At 48.4% G+C, this 15,286-nt stretch overlaps 6 protein-coding genes across 6 annotated transcripts; 4 read left to right on the top strand and 2 right to left on the bottom strand.

The window, feature by feature from the left end:
• Positions 1-1,467: 1,467 nt before the first annotated feature.
• Positions 1,468-2,870, top strand: PFICI_04864 (uncharacterized protein; the record flags this gene model as incomplete). The annotated part of the gene is made up of 2 exons (XM_007833445.1): positions 1,468-1,959; positions 2,019-2,870. The coding sequence occupies 2 exons, from the start codon at positions 1,468-1,470 to the stop codon at positions 2,868-2,870; spliced, it is 1,344 nt and encodes a 447-aa protein (XP_007831636.1).
• A 516-nt stretch (positions 2,871-3,386) lies between these two features.
• On the bottom strand, positions 3,387-4,136 carry PFICI_04865 (uncharacterized protein; the record flags this gene model as incomplete). Its single annotated transcript, XM_007833446.1, has 3 exons — positions 3,387-3,493; positions 3,544-3,802; positions 3,855-4,136. 3 exons carry the CDS (start codon positions 4,134-4,136, stop codon positions 3,387-3,389), a joined length of 648 nt encoding a protein of 215 aa, XP_007831637.1.
• Positions 4,137-4,999: 863 nt separating this feature from the next.
• Positions 5,000-6,650, bottom strand: PFICI_04866 (uncharacterized protein; the record flags this gene model as incomplete). The annotated part of the gene is made up of 2 exons (XM_007833447.1): positions 5,000-6,502; positions 6,585-6,650. 2 exons carry the CDS (start codon positions 6,648-6,650, stop codon positions 5,000-5,002), a joined length of 1,569 nt encoding a protein of 522 aa, XP_007831638.1.
• Positions 6,651-7,382: 732 nt separating this feature from the next.
• PFICI_04867 (uncharacterized protein) lies at positions 7,383-8,684 on the top strand (the record flags this gene model as incomplete). The annotated part of the gene is made up of 3 exons (XM_007833448.1): positions 7,383-7,529; positions 7,586-7,846; positions 7,908-8,684. The coding sequence occupies 3 exons, from the start codon at positions 7,383-7,385 to the stop codon at positions 8,682-8,684; spliced, it is 1,185 nt and encodes a 394-aa protein (XP_007831639.1).
• Positions 8,685-11,522: 2,838 nt separating this feature from the next.
• PFICI_04868 (uncharacterized protein) lies at positions 11,523-11,825 on the top strand (the record flags this gene model as incomplete). The annotated part of the gene is made up of 1 exon (XM_007833449.1): positions 11,523-11,825. One exon carries the CDS (start codon positions 11,523-11,525, stop codon positions 11,823-11,825), a length of 303 nt encoding a protein of 100 aa, XP_007831640.1.
• Positions 11,826-13,257: 1,432 nt separating this feature from the next.
• Positions 13,258-13,864, top strand: PFICI_04869 (uncharacterized protein; the record flags this gene model as incomplete). Its single annotated transcript, XM_007833450.1, has 2 exons — positions 13,258-13,310; positions 13,360-13,864. The coding sequence occupies 2 exons, from the start codon at positions 13,258-13,260 to the stop codon at positions 13,862-13,864; spliced, it is 558 nt and encodes a 185-aa protein (XP_007831641.1).
• Positions 13,865-15,286: the final 1,422 nt, after the last annotated feature.

Here is a 15,286-nt window from a genome sequence, read left to right on the forward strand (position 1 = left end):
CGAGAGTCGCACTTCAGGTGCTGTCGGCGACATTCAGTGCAGGCTAGTGGAGTCGGGCTGCTGCTGCCGGACAGGTGCATATTTGAATGTCTGGCTGGCAGGCAGGCAGGCTGGGTGGTATAATAAGATGATCTTGTTAAGAAATGGCACAGATAGCGGGCATGATGAAAGAGGTCAAGAACGCGAAAAACAGCTGGGCACGCAGTAATGCAGGTAGGTACCTGTCCAGTGTCTAATCTTAGTAGCCAACCAAAGGCCAAGAATTCTTAGCGCCCGCTAATGTCCCACTATCTTTCAAGAAGCAGGTGCCTAAGACACTACGTACATTCATACATTGGCGCAACTACAATAATGAACGTCTTGCCCCGAGAATCATGATAATTAAGAAGTGTGATTGATCTATATCCAAGGGCGCCTCGATGAACCTGCTTGTCGATTTAGTTGTGTGTATCGAAAGGCCACTTGCCGAGGCGATCATTGCCAATTTTCATAACCCATATTTTGGCACATGTGCTGAACACGTGGAATTGAAGCCGCTTTTTGTAAGGCTTGCAGCTTCTCTCATGTAGATATCATACACTGCGGATGTTTATACATATATCAGGCGTTGCCAAGTGCTAATGTCTAAATGGACGTAAAAATAGGAAGCTATTGCCCCTGCACTAAGGTCATCCACTTGTTCGCTTCCAGAAGCATTACTCTTATCTTCATGTACTAGACGTTATGAAACGGCGCTTTCCAAATACAGTATACCATACAAGGGCACTATACACATCCGTTTCCAGCAGATTGCTCCCGGTTCAACACCTCGCCGCAATGCATTCAAAACGCTTCTGATCTCGGCCGGCACTTTCTTGGGCAGCCGGGAAACAATTCATGGGCTGGTTTGTGAGCGGAAAAGTATTTCCAAAGATTCATTAATGGCCGTGAAATCATCCATGCCTGTACTGACTACCTAGAGAGTGGCGTGGTTTGTATGATACAAGCCCATTGGGGCGTGGCTATCCCCACTCGCTCTATCCTATCGCTTCTAACCGTGCTATCTATCCCTTTTGCCATTCATCACATTGTGACCAGTTTACCGCCTTTCAATTTGCCAATTTCCGATGAACCATGCATTACAACTTACGACTTGACAAGATCTACGAATCTGTGACAATTTTGGGAAGCCCGAAACCTTCACCGTCTCCGAGGCCACGTTGTTCGGCGATTGAACCGGACGTCGGACTTCGCCGCGGGGATCATCTCAGCTCTAAGTGGCTAGCCTAGGAAAGCTTATAGTCAATCGCCGACTCACTCTGTTGATGCACGAGCGTCTTATCTCTGGACAAGCATCCTAACAGGGTGTCTTATATGATATCACGGTTGGCTTAATGCAGATAATGTACCATCAATCTTGCTTGTTATTTTTCTATCTACTATCAATCCTCGTCTGTAGAAGCTGTCCAGAAACTGCGACAGAACATCATGACCACTATTCAGCCAATGCTACTACCCGTCCATACCAATCTGAGCGCGATGCCCGACTTGTGTACGAAACGTTCATACGAAATCAATCGATACTATGGCCAACGCTTCTCTGCTGTCGTCATCGGCGGAGGTGCCGCTGGCATAGCTGCCTTGGGCAATCTGCTCGAGGATGGAAAGACCGATCCTATCGCCTGGGTCGATACCGAGTTCCGAGGCGGCAAAGTTGCGTGCGCGTACGACGAGGTTCCTAGCAATACGCGGGTGAGCTTTTTCATCTCGTACGCCACGGCCGTCGCGGCATTTCGGGAGGTCATTGAGAGCACGCCCACGCCCAATGCATTCACAGTCCTTGCAGACCTCCCCCAAGATCAGACGTGCTCGCTCAAGTACGCTGGAGATTTGCTACGAATGCTCTCCGACGGACTTGCAAGAAACAAGCGTGTGCAGTGTTTCCGAGGCTTGGTCACGGCCGTCACTTCAAAAGACGACGTAGGTTTCAGCTCAGCCACCTCAATCACACTCGCGTAGTACTAACAGCAAAACTCTAGGATTCGACATGGTACCTTGGTTTCCAAGCTGATGGCACCCAAGCACAGCAGACGCTACATGCTGCTCGAGTTGTTTATTGTACTGGCTCGACTCCAACAGTCACTACTCTCCCTGGTCTTGTGGAAAAGAAGCCGTCGCTGCTGCACTTGGATCTAGCACTCAAACCCAGTGCGCTCCGCAAAGCCATATCCCCCAGCACAAGAACATCAGTTGCCGTAATTGGCGCATCCCACTCGGCCATACTGGTACTTATGAACCTAGTACGCATAGTGCGCAGTTCACATCCGTTGTTGCAAATAAAGTGGTTCACACGCTCCCCGACGCTCAAGTACGCCATGTACCAAGATGGAAAGATTTTCCATGATAACACAGGTCTGAAAGGAGAGGCCGCCGAGTTTGCGAAAGAGATGAAGCTTGATGCAGAAACATTTGAGACCAGTTCTCTCCGCGATATCGTCACGAGAGTGGACTGTTCTGGCGGCGCCACAAAGGAGGCAGAAGCCTACCAGCGTGAGCTTCCCGGATGCGATCTCATGATACAAGCTATCGGCTTTACGCCAAATCAATTACCCGACATGAACAGAAAACTACAATATGACCATCAGACAGGCCAGTTTTTGGACGCAAGGTCACGGACGGTGGTGTCGGGCTTGTACGGTGCCGGTATCGCTTTCCCGGAGCGCGTTGTTGACCCCTCAGGAGATGAGGAGTATGCTGTTGGGTTCTTCAAGTTTATGAAATTCTTAAAGAGGGTCAGCCCACAATGGGTGTTGAAGACAGATTTCAGCTTGCAGGACCAACCGTCCATATTAGAGGATATCTCAGCCGGTTCGATCTCCGTTGCAGGATGACTCAAGCGATTCGATATGCCACGGAAGATGGCAATTTCTGTTTTACCTTAGCGATGGTGTTTATTTCAATTTTTTATTTTCATAACTTTTGTTGAGACAAGGCAGCCCTTGATCCACTTGCCAGCTGTTCTTCAACAAACTACGTAGCATGTATCTATCCATGTGCACAATGAGATAAGACGTCTTCTCTTAGTATCCATCTTATCGAAGCACTGCGGCGCATTCCCCACTGCATGAAACACTCGACGGTATTGAAGCGTGATTTGACTTATTTGACTTTCAGTTGAAAAAGTGAATATTTTGACCCAATCGTAGTGTAGCCACTTTGTAGCCACTATCTAAGTTGTAAACGTGCGAACTGAAGGCCAAATAGAATATATACATGGTCAGCCATTGGCCTTGAACAACTATAGAGGAACAAAACCAGATCTGGATAACATGAAACAGTGCGCTAAATTGTAACAGTTCAAAATAAGAGTCCGATTCAACAATGAATTTAACAAGCCCGCGCCGCCATTAATCCTTCGATATATGCGCCTTTGCTTGTTGAACGAAAGTAGGTTTCCCAGTCTGGGCATTGTAGATATGATAACCATAGTCGGCCGCATTTGGGGGTGTATATACTAAACAAGATTAGTCGAGGCGTTCAATTTTACAGATGGGAAAGACTCACGGTGCAGTGACACAGCAATATGGTCAGGGCTCGGATTGGCCACGCGATGCAATCCAATCTGATCGCTTATGTACGCTACTTCGTTGACTCCATACGTGCGAGCAGATTCTTCCTCCAGAGGCCGCGAATCCGAGGCGTGATTCTCGCACGGCCGATAGACGGTCTCGGTCAAGCTGCCAGCCAAGATTTTCATCAAGCAATGCGCATTTGCATGGTCGTGGATTGGCGAGCCTTTCCCTGGATTCCACACTAGCAACAACTTCATCTTGATATTAGCTGATATCCAGCGATGTGTTGATCAGAAAACCTACAATATTGGCCTTTTGATTTATGTTTTCAATGGCGTTGCGAGTATAGGCCTTTGATTTATCATTGTAGAAGAATGGTAGCCAATCCTCGCAGTTTGATTGATATTTTTGGAGGAGTTTCCTTAGGTGTTCCTCGTCGACATCGCTAGAACTAATGCCTGAAGAGCTACCCAGGTGTTGTTTGATGTCGATGATGAGGTCAGACAGGGTATAGGACTTTTTTTGGGCATGGCCGGACTCGAGCTTCCCGAGCAGTGGCAGAGGGCTGGAGGCAATAATAGACATGACAATATGGTTGAAGATGTTTAGTGGTTTGTTTTTTTATTTCCCTTTCAAGATTCGACAATAGTTTTCGAGTCGTGCTTCGATACAAAGACAGAGATACACATCTTCTTAAGCTACTATTCGTACTGGACATACAGTCAACCATTACAATCAGTTCATGTGGGTCGAGTTAGTTCATTCGGCGATTGAGCGTCTCAACATCATTGGCTAGTGCAGTTGCCATGATAATCACCTGCCATAATCATCGTCCACCACTCGAATCAGAACGGCGATTCAAATGGTCTCATATGATCGGCCCTCGGGGAGTACAAATAGGGGATTCAAGAAACGCGACGTTATCTTCAGGCTCATGTTCTTTTACCGGTGATGCGTATTGGCGACAGGGCACTACGCAGCCAACACGTGTGAAGCTACTCCACTCTGAATGCGCGTTCATTGACGCTAGAAGTACTGTAAATGGCGTGATGGCTACGCACATGGTGGGATTCCGCCTGAAGGTCCAGAGTCTCGAGTAAGGCATTGATAACAAAGCACAAAAATCGTGCCTACTCAGGGGTCCAATGTTGGTTGTTTATATGCAAGCAATGTACATACCTAGGACATTAAGCGCCAACACATTTATTTATTATTCTTATGCAAGGGTGCATGTTCGTAACATTAAGCTGCTGATATGCAGCCCTTGTCACGGGTCACCACACAAAGCTAAGTTTTGGTTAGGTATATGTGGGGTGCGATGTGAATTACCAAAGTTGGAGAACTATCAAATCAGCCAACCAATAGTGTGGTGGTGATCGGGGACAGCGTGCACTATCCTTACATAGGCTGTGATGGATCAGCGCCATCGCAGTGTGCTATATAATATCTTAAGTAGCATCCTTCAGCCATGCGATGCCATTGGTAACAATCTGGTAAAGCATTCCATTCGGCGCAAGCTGGGTTGGTGAGAAGTTGTTGTTAAAATTTCCGCCCGCACCTGCTCTTGCTCGCCAAATTTCCTCCCCCGATGTGAAGTTGATTGCAGTAAAGTACCAGACATACTGGCCATCCAGCGCGAGTGTGTCGTCCTGTGTATATGCATAGACGATCCCATTTGATGTGGAAAGACTAAGGACACTCGTAGCCCGGATATCGGACTCCCATCGCAGGGTACAATGGCCGTCAACAGAAATATCAACGCGATCAATACCGGGAGCTAAAGAAGCAAAACTATTGAAGTCACCATTGATGTTATCTGAAACATCAGAGTTTTGCATTGCCGGAGCCCCATAGTTGTTGTTTATAAGGACGCTATAAGTCGAGCCGTCCACATGCGATACCATCGCGTTCTCGTTGGCACTGGCGTTTGGCTTGAATAGCGGAATTTGACAAACAAAACTTGATCCTCCTTTTGAGCTGTGCTTTTCATAATCTTCGGCTTGGCGGTAGACAACTAGGTTCACTTGGCTGTCGGCATTATCGGTGATAGCAACATATTTGTTGCCAACTAATGTTGGAGATGATCCAGAGCCACGCGCGAAACCTCCAGGCTTCAGTGTGCTGCCGGCAGAATAGCTCTCGGTCCAAACAGTCTCGACGCCGGCAGTTCCATCAGCTTGGAAGGCAAACATGTAGCCAGAAGCATTCGATTGGCCACTATCGGTGAGTGGCCCTGAGTTGATATAAACCGTTCTGCCGTTAATCGCCATTGAATTCTCAAACATTTGGCCCTCGACACTCTTTGTATAAACAGCTCCCGACGGGTTGATGAACCCAATCATCGAGGAGTTGTCATTTGATCCCATACCAGGTATTGGTGTAGCAGCGAACCAGAGATTGCCAACAGAATCATACATGGTGCTCATTGGGGAATGGCCGGTGGACAGGATGTTCGACAGATCGATATCCAGCAGCTCCCTAAAAATAGTACCGTTTGCACTATCCTCGCGCTGAACTCGGAAAACATGTCCTTCCAAAGTCGGAAAAACTAGACTGCCGTTGACGACTTCGCCGTAGGGTGAAAACAGTGTCTGGTTTTCCGGAGCCCATGTTGCTAACTGCGTAAGGCTGACAGGGTCGAGAGCTGCCATACAAAAATAAGGTTGTGTCTCATTGCAGACCGATCTCGCAATTAGGTGATGGTCATTCTGCCAGAATTGCGCAGATATGCCGATTGACCGACTTCCGGCTTCCGGCTTACTTCCAAGTGGCCCGATGCAATCGGTTGTTCTCGAGTTTCCACCATCCTGATGGAATCCGACGACTTCAGGAAGGAAACGAGTTTTTGGCTCGAGCAGTTGCGGCGTTGCCTCGCTGCCAAGGAAAGACGGCCCAAGAATATCCTGGCTATCAAGGACGACTCCAGTGTCTACGGGTATTGTCGGCGACGTCTACAACTTATCAGCATAATCATCCTCTTCTTCGGGGGAGGGAGTAGAGAGGAGCCACGGTGAGCCGAGAAATATTACACACCAACTGAGATAGGATGTGCCAAGGCAGCACAGCAAGGGCCAGAAGCGTTATCGTCCTTTCCGTCATGATAAGTAGGTAAGCTTTGTTCTTGTGAATAATAGTCTTGGTGTTAGAAATATGGGACGAAGAAAAAGGGGAAAAAAGAGTCTACCACGAACGCATCTCTTATATGCCATCGCTCTCTTTCTATAGAATATTGCCACTGACAGGACGGCTCTCGAGCGGACACTGGTTAGGGGAGTATTTGGGCAGTGTTAGAGAAGGTACAAATAACATCAATTAAACATGGTTTCTTGGCATGACCAGCGACGTCCAAACTAACACCTACAATAGTTCCAGGCCTGTGACTGCGTGCTAGTACGTTGCTAGCTTTGCAGCTTCAATCCTCGTGTTCGTGGGGGTGGGGAGCGGATCCCCGCATTTCAGGCTATGCTCAATCGTATTCTCTTTCGGTTTCTCTTATAATCAGCGTAGCACCCCCAATGCCCAGTTCCTCAAAATTGTTTTTTTTTTGTTCCCTCCAGCTGCACAAGTGTCTGTCCGAGCAAGACTGCATCCAAGAGGAGTGTAGACAATACAGGGTTTACCGAGTGCACAGGACACTCGAGTACATAATATGGCAACGACGCAGCGAATTACTAGAATTGGACACCGGAAATCACGGAACGGCTGCTCTAGGTGCAAAGTCAGGCGAGTAAAGGTACGCGGCACAATTGACTTCAGATGGTAGAAATATCTAACACTACCGGCCGCCTTTCCAGTGCAACGAAGCTGTTCCGTGTCACAATTGCGCCCGACATGGGGTCCAATGTAGCCTCAGCCAATCAGTCCGGCGATCCTCTACTCGTGATTCTATATCTCCTCCGAGGGTCTCAGGGGCTGCAATTTCAGAATTGTCAGCAAGAGCAGGAGGCAACTCATCCAAGCCCAACAATGCATCCACCCGTTCGGTAGGACTGGGAACACAGGAGACGAGCGGGATATCTGACCTGTGCATGAAGATCAATGAAGCTAGGAGATTAATGCTGGAGGTCTCGGATACCCTTGGCTCCTCCGAAATCGTCTCGAGTACCCATGCCCCGAAGAGCTATAGCCCGCACGATGAACACGAACGCGAGCTCGATGAATGGAGCGTGCGCAATCAAATGCAGAGCTTGCGCCTTTTGCACCATTACTTCTCATCAGCATACCGCCTCCTGTCTTACGAGACTGCTACTGCTGAGTTATGGCGAACCACGGTACCAGAGATTGCCCTGACTCATGTGCGCGACCGAATACACTATTTAGATTCAACTGTTCAACTTATGCTAACAATCGTCATAGGAATATCTGATGCATGGCATCCTGGCACTTTCTGCTCTTCACTATGCTCATACCAATTCCACCCAGCGTGAAGACCACTTAGTCATTTCTGCTCGCTACCAACAGCTCGCTTTGAAATTCTTCAGCGGTAATATCGGCGCTGTTGATGACGGTAATTGCGAGGCGTATTTTCTTCTTTCTTCTATAATATTCCTGCTTTCCACTTTTCGGATTGCCCATTCAGGCGACAGTGGGGAGCGGCCTAGCCCTGAGACTGTGGCACAATCCTTTGTTTTGTTGCAAGGAATCAAAGGAGTCCTCGCCAGTCAGTCGCTGCAGAGGTGGGTAGTTGGAAACCCCCTGGCAGTACTCCTGTCACCTCGGCCTTACGATCAAAGTAGGCACGAGCTTAATTCGCAGCTGCAGGACCGTATATGTCGAGTGCGGCAGCTTGCTGAGGAGGATTCAGGTTTCTACAATGATGAAGAGTTGCGCTCAAACTATATCGATGCCATTGATTTATTACAAATTACCTCCACTTGGGTCGATCCTTCGTCGTCAGAAGGCAGGCGCAGGGTGTGGTACTGGCCTTTCAACTTATCGCAAGCATTCCTCCACTCTCTTCGCACTCGACAGCCACTGGCTCTCATCGTACTGTCAATTTTTGCACAACTTGTCAGTTCTCTCGAAGCAGAAAACTGGCTACTAGATGGTTGGAGTAACAGCGTACTTGGTATGATTGATGAAACGCTAGATCGGCAGTGGCGGCATTGGTTGGGTTGGTCGCAAGAGCAATAAGGTCAATCCAGTATATTAGCTCGGATCGGTTGCACCCGCTAGAGAATTCCTTCCTATGTATCTCGAATCTTGGCTTCAGCCTCCAGCTTGACTCAGATCAATCTGTCTCTGTGATGCCATGCGACATCATCATTGAGTCGAAGGTTGAACACGAGTTCGGCATATTGATGCTTACGGGACTTTGTATGGGCTTGAGCTGGTGGCATTATGCATTCATCTCCCGGTATTGTCGGAACAGTGTTTAGGTAGCCACTATTCATTTAAGATCACCACAGGCGGGACCCAGGTGGCCATGTTTAAGAGACGAAAGAGAATGAGTGGATATTGATGCCGGGCCTATGTGACCCGCGAAGAGATACCCAGCAGAACGGTAGACCCAATTGTTTAAGGTTCCAACCCCTACGAAGCAAATCAACTGGCAAAACCATCGGGTTTGTCCCTGAAGCTACTAAATTGGACTGGATCATAATAAGCACTCACTAGGACAGCCTCGCACTGGGGAGTGCTGTCTTCACCATGGCTCTCGTTGCAAGACAACAACCTCCCAAACAACAGTGGCACTTGGAAGGCCCAGCTTTCATTTTCGTCAACGCTATCGAGAAACATACAATGACATGGCTCGACGTTTCTTTCAACCCTCAAGACCTTCTAATACTATTCATGCAAGCCAAAGACCAATTCACCAGCTTCACAAGTACGGCGCACCGTATTAAAAACAGTCACCGAAATGCTCCAGATGCGAATCTGGCAGGATGAGGGCTCTTCATACGCTCTGCAGAACAAAAACAACCAACAGAAACGCAATGATGTGAACCCGGAAACAGCCTAGGATCCTTACATTGGTGAGGGTCTGGACCCAGTGATGATCTGGACAATGACGAGGCTTGGGATGGAGATTTAAACAATAAGTGGGTATGGGAATCGATAAGACGAGTGCGTTAAGATGTTGGTCTGAACCTTTTCTTGACCCCGTCTCCTCTGGTAAAAACATCGCCTCAAGGCGGCGGCGACCGTTTTGCTGCTGTACGGCGAGAGTCGCAAAATGTGTCGAACATGTCAAAGTGTAGGAATAAATGGGGCGCTTCTCCACATGTATATGTCTTTGACCATCCAACCTCCGTTGGATGTGAACAACTCAACTAATCCAACAACTACTACCCATACCTATCATATCTTTTCACAGAAAATTCTCAGCCTTGAGTGCCATAGTAGTGGCGTGGGGATTCTATGTTGGAAAACCAGAGATACAAGAACTATAGTGTGAAGAGGGTGCATTGTAAGGGATAAGGCTAGGTACCTAGTAGTTGGATCCCGCGATAAAGGCACAATGGGGAAATGTTCCAAATGCGCCCGTATCATGTCAGATCCAGTGGACTCCAGGAAAATTGTTGATCGTAAGCCCCAAAAGACTTTACACCCTCGTTGGGACCAAGATTCTTAAACAGTGCGATGTTGCCCAAACAATGCCATTTCACAGCCCTCCAGGATCATTGCTATACCACGACTTTCTCATCCCCCTGGCTTCTGAACTGCCCAGACATATGCAAAATCAATTAGCTGCGCGGTGCACCTTAAATCCATCAGGTCATTACAAAACTCATCTGGGTATTTTCCAAGCGGTCAGCGGAAGATGGTGCTAGGACTTTGATCGGAGCTACCGGATTCGGTCGGAAAGCGGTAGGCTGTGGACGAATAAAGAGATTGACACGTAAGTTTCGGTATGCCACGATGCACGCCCTACTTTTATTGAGAATTCGCTCATCTCCAAGTTTCCATCTTCTAGATTGAATGAATTGTAGGATAGTGAGAGGTAAAAGAGTTGAGTAGAGAGACATGCCACGAGACTCTGGCTCTTCTGCAGCTATACCTCCCAGCGGACTATGCGCAACAGCAAGTCTCTGCACAAAATTTACAAGAAAGCCAGTCTGAAGCTACTCCATAGTGAATGTTTCCCATCAAGGAGTTCGTGCAACTGTTGACAGCAAAGGTTGAACACTACCCTCAGGGCAGATATGCTTTGAACGCTATGATATGCTCAACTCTAGCTCCGGATGCAGGCAGCCATGATCTTCAACTGATTGATATGTTGATTTTGGAAAGATTTCGCTCGAATCTCGGCAGAAGAATTCCATAAGGCTGTGAGCAACAGGGATAGATGCACAGTGACCCGTGTTCAATGCTTGGCGCATTTGAGAGCACCAAATTGTTCAAACTCGTCCAATGGAGGATCGTATCACAGTATTTCGGCATTTAATCAATACCCAAGGGGCGGAGCGTAATGCGGATGACTTCAAAAAGCCGTTCCCATATAGGGCTGAGAATGCGTACGCAGGTAGGACGACGCTACGCAACTGCACAAGCTGGCGCACCAACATGTATCGAAACAGTTTTCAGTCTTGCGACCAATCACAGTAAAAGTTGGGAGTTAATCCATGGAATCATGAAGCAAGAGGCGCAATGTGTTGCCGTTTCAACGAGTCTCGTCAATTTGGAGATTTCCCCCTTTGAGAATCATCCCCTCACTCGGTGGGGTTGGACTGAGTTCGCAAGGCGACAGCGATGAAAGGGGTTGTTCTTGAGATGTTGACAGCCTTATCCTATGGGGCTATGCAGACATACCATCGGTAATATGACGCGGATGGTGGATTGTGTTTTCACCGGCACTTGTAGGACCATTGCCGACAAACCTGGATTCCACATGGCCTCTTGAAGAGGGGCTTGCAGCCTGCAGTCTTCCATTTGTAGAAGTGTCGCAACTTATCCAAAGCCCTTGTCATTTATTCACATTTGACCAGGTAGACAAAAGCTTGATACACAACAGGCGCGACTCACCACACCATGCATGTACGACTGTGCCGTGGTGACGTCGATTTGAGGGCTGAACAGCATGAAGCCCGAAATGAAGGAGGCAGGGGAGGCAGGGCTAGTATTCCAACAACCTGGTTGAGTGCCGCATTGGGTTTTGCTTCCGCAATGCTCGGTGCTACTGTCATTCGATTTGGCCATCTTCAGGATCCCGAGGAAGACCTCGATACAGACGACATATTGGTGTACCCAGCTGTGGGGTCTATCGCCGCCTCTGTTCTCTCTGTTTTCGTGTACTTGACGCTCCAGACAGTTGCAACGGTCATGAAAACCTAAATGACAAAAGTCAAGAGAGCTGACACAGCCCAGACAACTTCTTCAACAACTAAAAGAGCGGCAAATCAGACGCAGTGGCAGCTGGGATATTGATCCTATTCAAGTACAACCAATGAGTACCTGGTAGGTGGTGGGGGATTCAGAGGCGTGCATCAACATAACGCGGGGACCTAGCCATATGCATAGAGTGATGTACACATTCATCGAAGTAGGGTGGCAGCTGAGTAAGATATGATCCTCTTTGACTGCAACCCAAGGGTCGAAGCTTACGACCATATCATATGATATGTACACCGCAGCTACATGTAAGAAAAGAGGTACTTACGTGCAGCATGGGTACAGATTAAATCCGCAAAGATTGGAGGCGGCGCAGCGAGAGGCGCACCGGGGTACCCAAAGCGATTCTGGTGGCTGCGCTGACACAAAAAGTGGGAGTCGTCCGTACCGAGAGATGGCTTGCAGCAGCCATCTCTCCATTCTTGTCAACACAGCTGGTTCCAGCCATTTCATCAATACACCAGAAACTTCTCACTGTCACTGTTATGGACCGTCTTGATCACAGTTATGGAACACTTGAACTCAACACAGTTGGAGGCGTTACTGAACAGCCCGGCGCTGGCTCCCCCACCCGGAGTTGTGGCACAACTGGATAACCCACCCAATCATAGGGCTGCATCAACGGGTGTATCCGTTGTCTTCTTAACTGTTGCAACTTTGGGGGTTTTTATGCGATTGTATACTAAAGCTTTCGTCGTTCGGAAGGTTCACATAGCAGACTGTATGTGCTCACATGTGAAAGGCGATTCAAACTAACACCTACCGTCTCAGATGCACTGCTCGCTGGATGGGTACAGCACCTGGAAAATATATCAATAAGGGCGTATGCTGATGTATCTAGGCATTTTTCGTGGCAATGACCGTCGCAGTCCTGCTTATCACCGTTGCACCTGGTGTACATCAATGGGATCTGCGAATGAGAGATCTGAGAACCTTCCTCCACGTGAGTCAACTTCACCTGAGAGCGTACAATTTCACAATTTTACTTCTACGAAGGCAACAGTCACAGCCCTAACGTTCATTCATCTAGTCTTTTTACATAGGATCTATCCTCTATGGAATATGCATGTGTTTGATCAAGATCTCCATCTTGACGCAATATATTCAAATCCTCATGCCCTTTCGCCAACCCAAGGTCATATATTGGCTCACAGTCTCCCTCATCGCTGCCAACGTTGTCTTTTACTTTGTCATCACGTTTTTGCTAATCTTTTCCTGTAAACCAATGGCCAAAGTATATGACCCCCTGGTTACGGAAGGACACTGCCTCGAAGTGATGCAGCGCAGACTGTTCGCTGCCATCACGAGCGCTGTCAATACGGCAATGGATTTCATTATCTTAATTCTGCCGCAGCTAATTATCTGGCGGCTCGCAATGTCCCTTCGTCAAAGGCTCGCTGTCTCTTTCGTCTTCATGGTAGCCACTTTGTGAGTACCTCTTCTTTACACCTCGCATAATGCCCGCTGATCAATATAGCGCTTGTGTCTCATCGGTCGTTCGTTTGTTTTATGCTGCGAGATTTGCAGACCAAGACGACAGAAGCTATTACGCATGGCTTGTTGGTGTCTGGACGATTCCCGAGGCGGGCACTGGCATTCTCGTCGCATCTCTGCCCACTACACGGGTTTTCGTTCAACACGTTACGCAGAGCAAATTGGTGTCGAACATTATGGCGTCTTTTGGAGTAGTCACGTCTAAAGGAGCTAGGTCTGATGAGCGGTCCAGCTTGGCGGATACATATCAAAAAGTTCACGAAAGTCCTTCGCATCTCACCGACCGATCTGCGCCAAAAATCAGAGTCGAAAGAAGTTGGCGCACCAATTTCAATTCGGGCTCAGAGACGGTCAACGACACTCTGGGTAACTTGTCCGAGGATGACATGATACGTCCAATTAGTGATAACTCAGCATATAACCATGAGCTTTCCACACTTCCTCATAAATGGACGCCCGTGGGCCATAGCAGGGATACTGCTGCCTGAGGACTTGATTTACATTATGCACATAATTTCAGTTAGTCTCCCTCGTTTCCGCGTTCGCATTGCCCAATGTATCTAACAATAACGATTTAAAGCACCAGAAGTTGTCTTTTGGCGTAAAAGTCTGCTGAAGTGCCGAAAAGACAAGTAAAAACAAATTGAGGCGAGAAGGCATATGTATAAAAAAAAAAACATACAACACCGAGGATTCCCCAGTGGTCACCCACCTGAGTACTGATTCGGCGGTTAGTTGCTTGATTAGGGCAGAGCGAACGGGATGCCATATTTTCAACTACCTGTGGTCGTATGTGCTTGAAGAGACTACCATCTTCTGCTATATTGTGCCCAAAATCTGTCCTCTTTCTTCTCTGGAGTAAGTTTAATTTTCATATCCGTATCCTTTGGATATAGCCACTGGTGCCACGCTCATACCGTCGACGAAGCACTATGTACCTAGGATAGTACTAATGGTATTTTGTGATATTAGGATGAGATACCAAGGCGACATCTTTCGCTACCCCTTAATCAATGTGACGGATGATTCAGTGCGACTCAATCACACCACCGAGTCGATTCTCACCTGAGCCGATGTGTAAAGGGAGAACTGAAGACGAGATGATCGAGGAAGCATTGAAAGTTGTCCGAGTTGATCTCTAGTCTACAAAAGAGAGGTGCTGAAGAGCGAACTGAATACCCACGCAGGTGGTCTGCGGTGGGTACTGACTACGTCAGTACGACATCGACACTACTTTATCAGACGCTTCGTTACAAGACGTAGTATCCATCACAGCCACTACGACGCGTACGACAAGAGACCAGACAGTGGTAAAGGTTACCACTGCAGCCAGGACCAGCCATGTATAAAAGACAGGCACCTGGCCAAGTCCACGGTCACCCGATAGGAGCGCCGTGGTAGCTCCCCAGCCAAAGGACGCAATCCTCAGAGCATTCACGAGGTCTCCACACCGGACTGGCGTTGGCGGTGCCCACGTCGTTGCACAGCCATACCGTGAAGAACGCGACGACGTTGGGCAACACGGACCGATGGCCGAGCCCCGTGGCACTCGAGAAGAGAAACGGCCGTGCTGCGAGGTGGGGAGCCACCTTGGCATCGGCCCGGCGTGAGGGGTCCCGACGGGATCGGGCGGCAAGGGCCGTTGACGCCATCTTCCACAACGAGATCCCCGGGCCGCTGGCTGGCGAGGTTGAAGACGGGAGGTTCAGCCATAGTCATGTCAACATTTGAGTTACAGGAGATGTGACCGTAACGGCGGCTTCGGGGGTAGCACTCAGCTCAGCAAGAGCAGCTGCGCACCCACCCACAGCTTGCGGCCCAATCATTGTCTTGAAGTCGCTTTTGGTGAAGAGAAAAGCGGTGCGCATATGGACCACTAGCGATCGTTGCTATAAAGAGCAAGTATCACC

This window comes from Pestalotiopsis fici (assembly GCF_000516985.1).
Source record: "Pestalotiopsis fici W106-1 unplaced genomic scaffold PFICI_Scf_3, whole genome shotgun sequence".
Lineage (NCBI taxonomy): Eukaryota > Fungi > Ascomycota > Sordariomycetes > Amphisphaeriales > Sporocadaceae > Pestalotiopsis > Pestalotiopsis fici.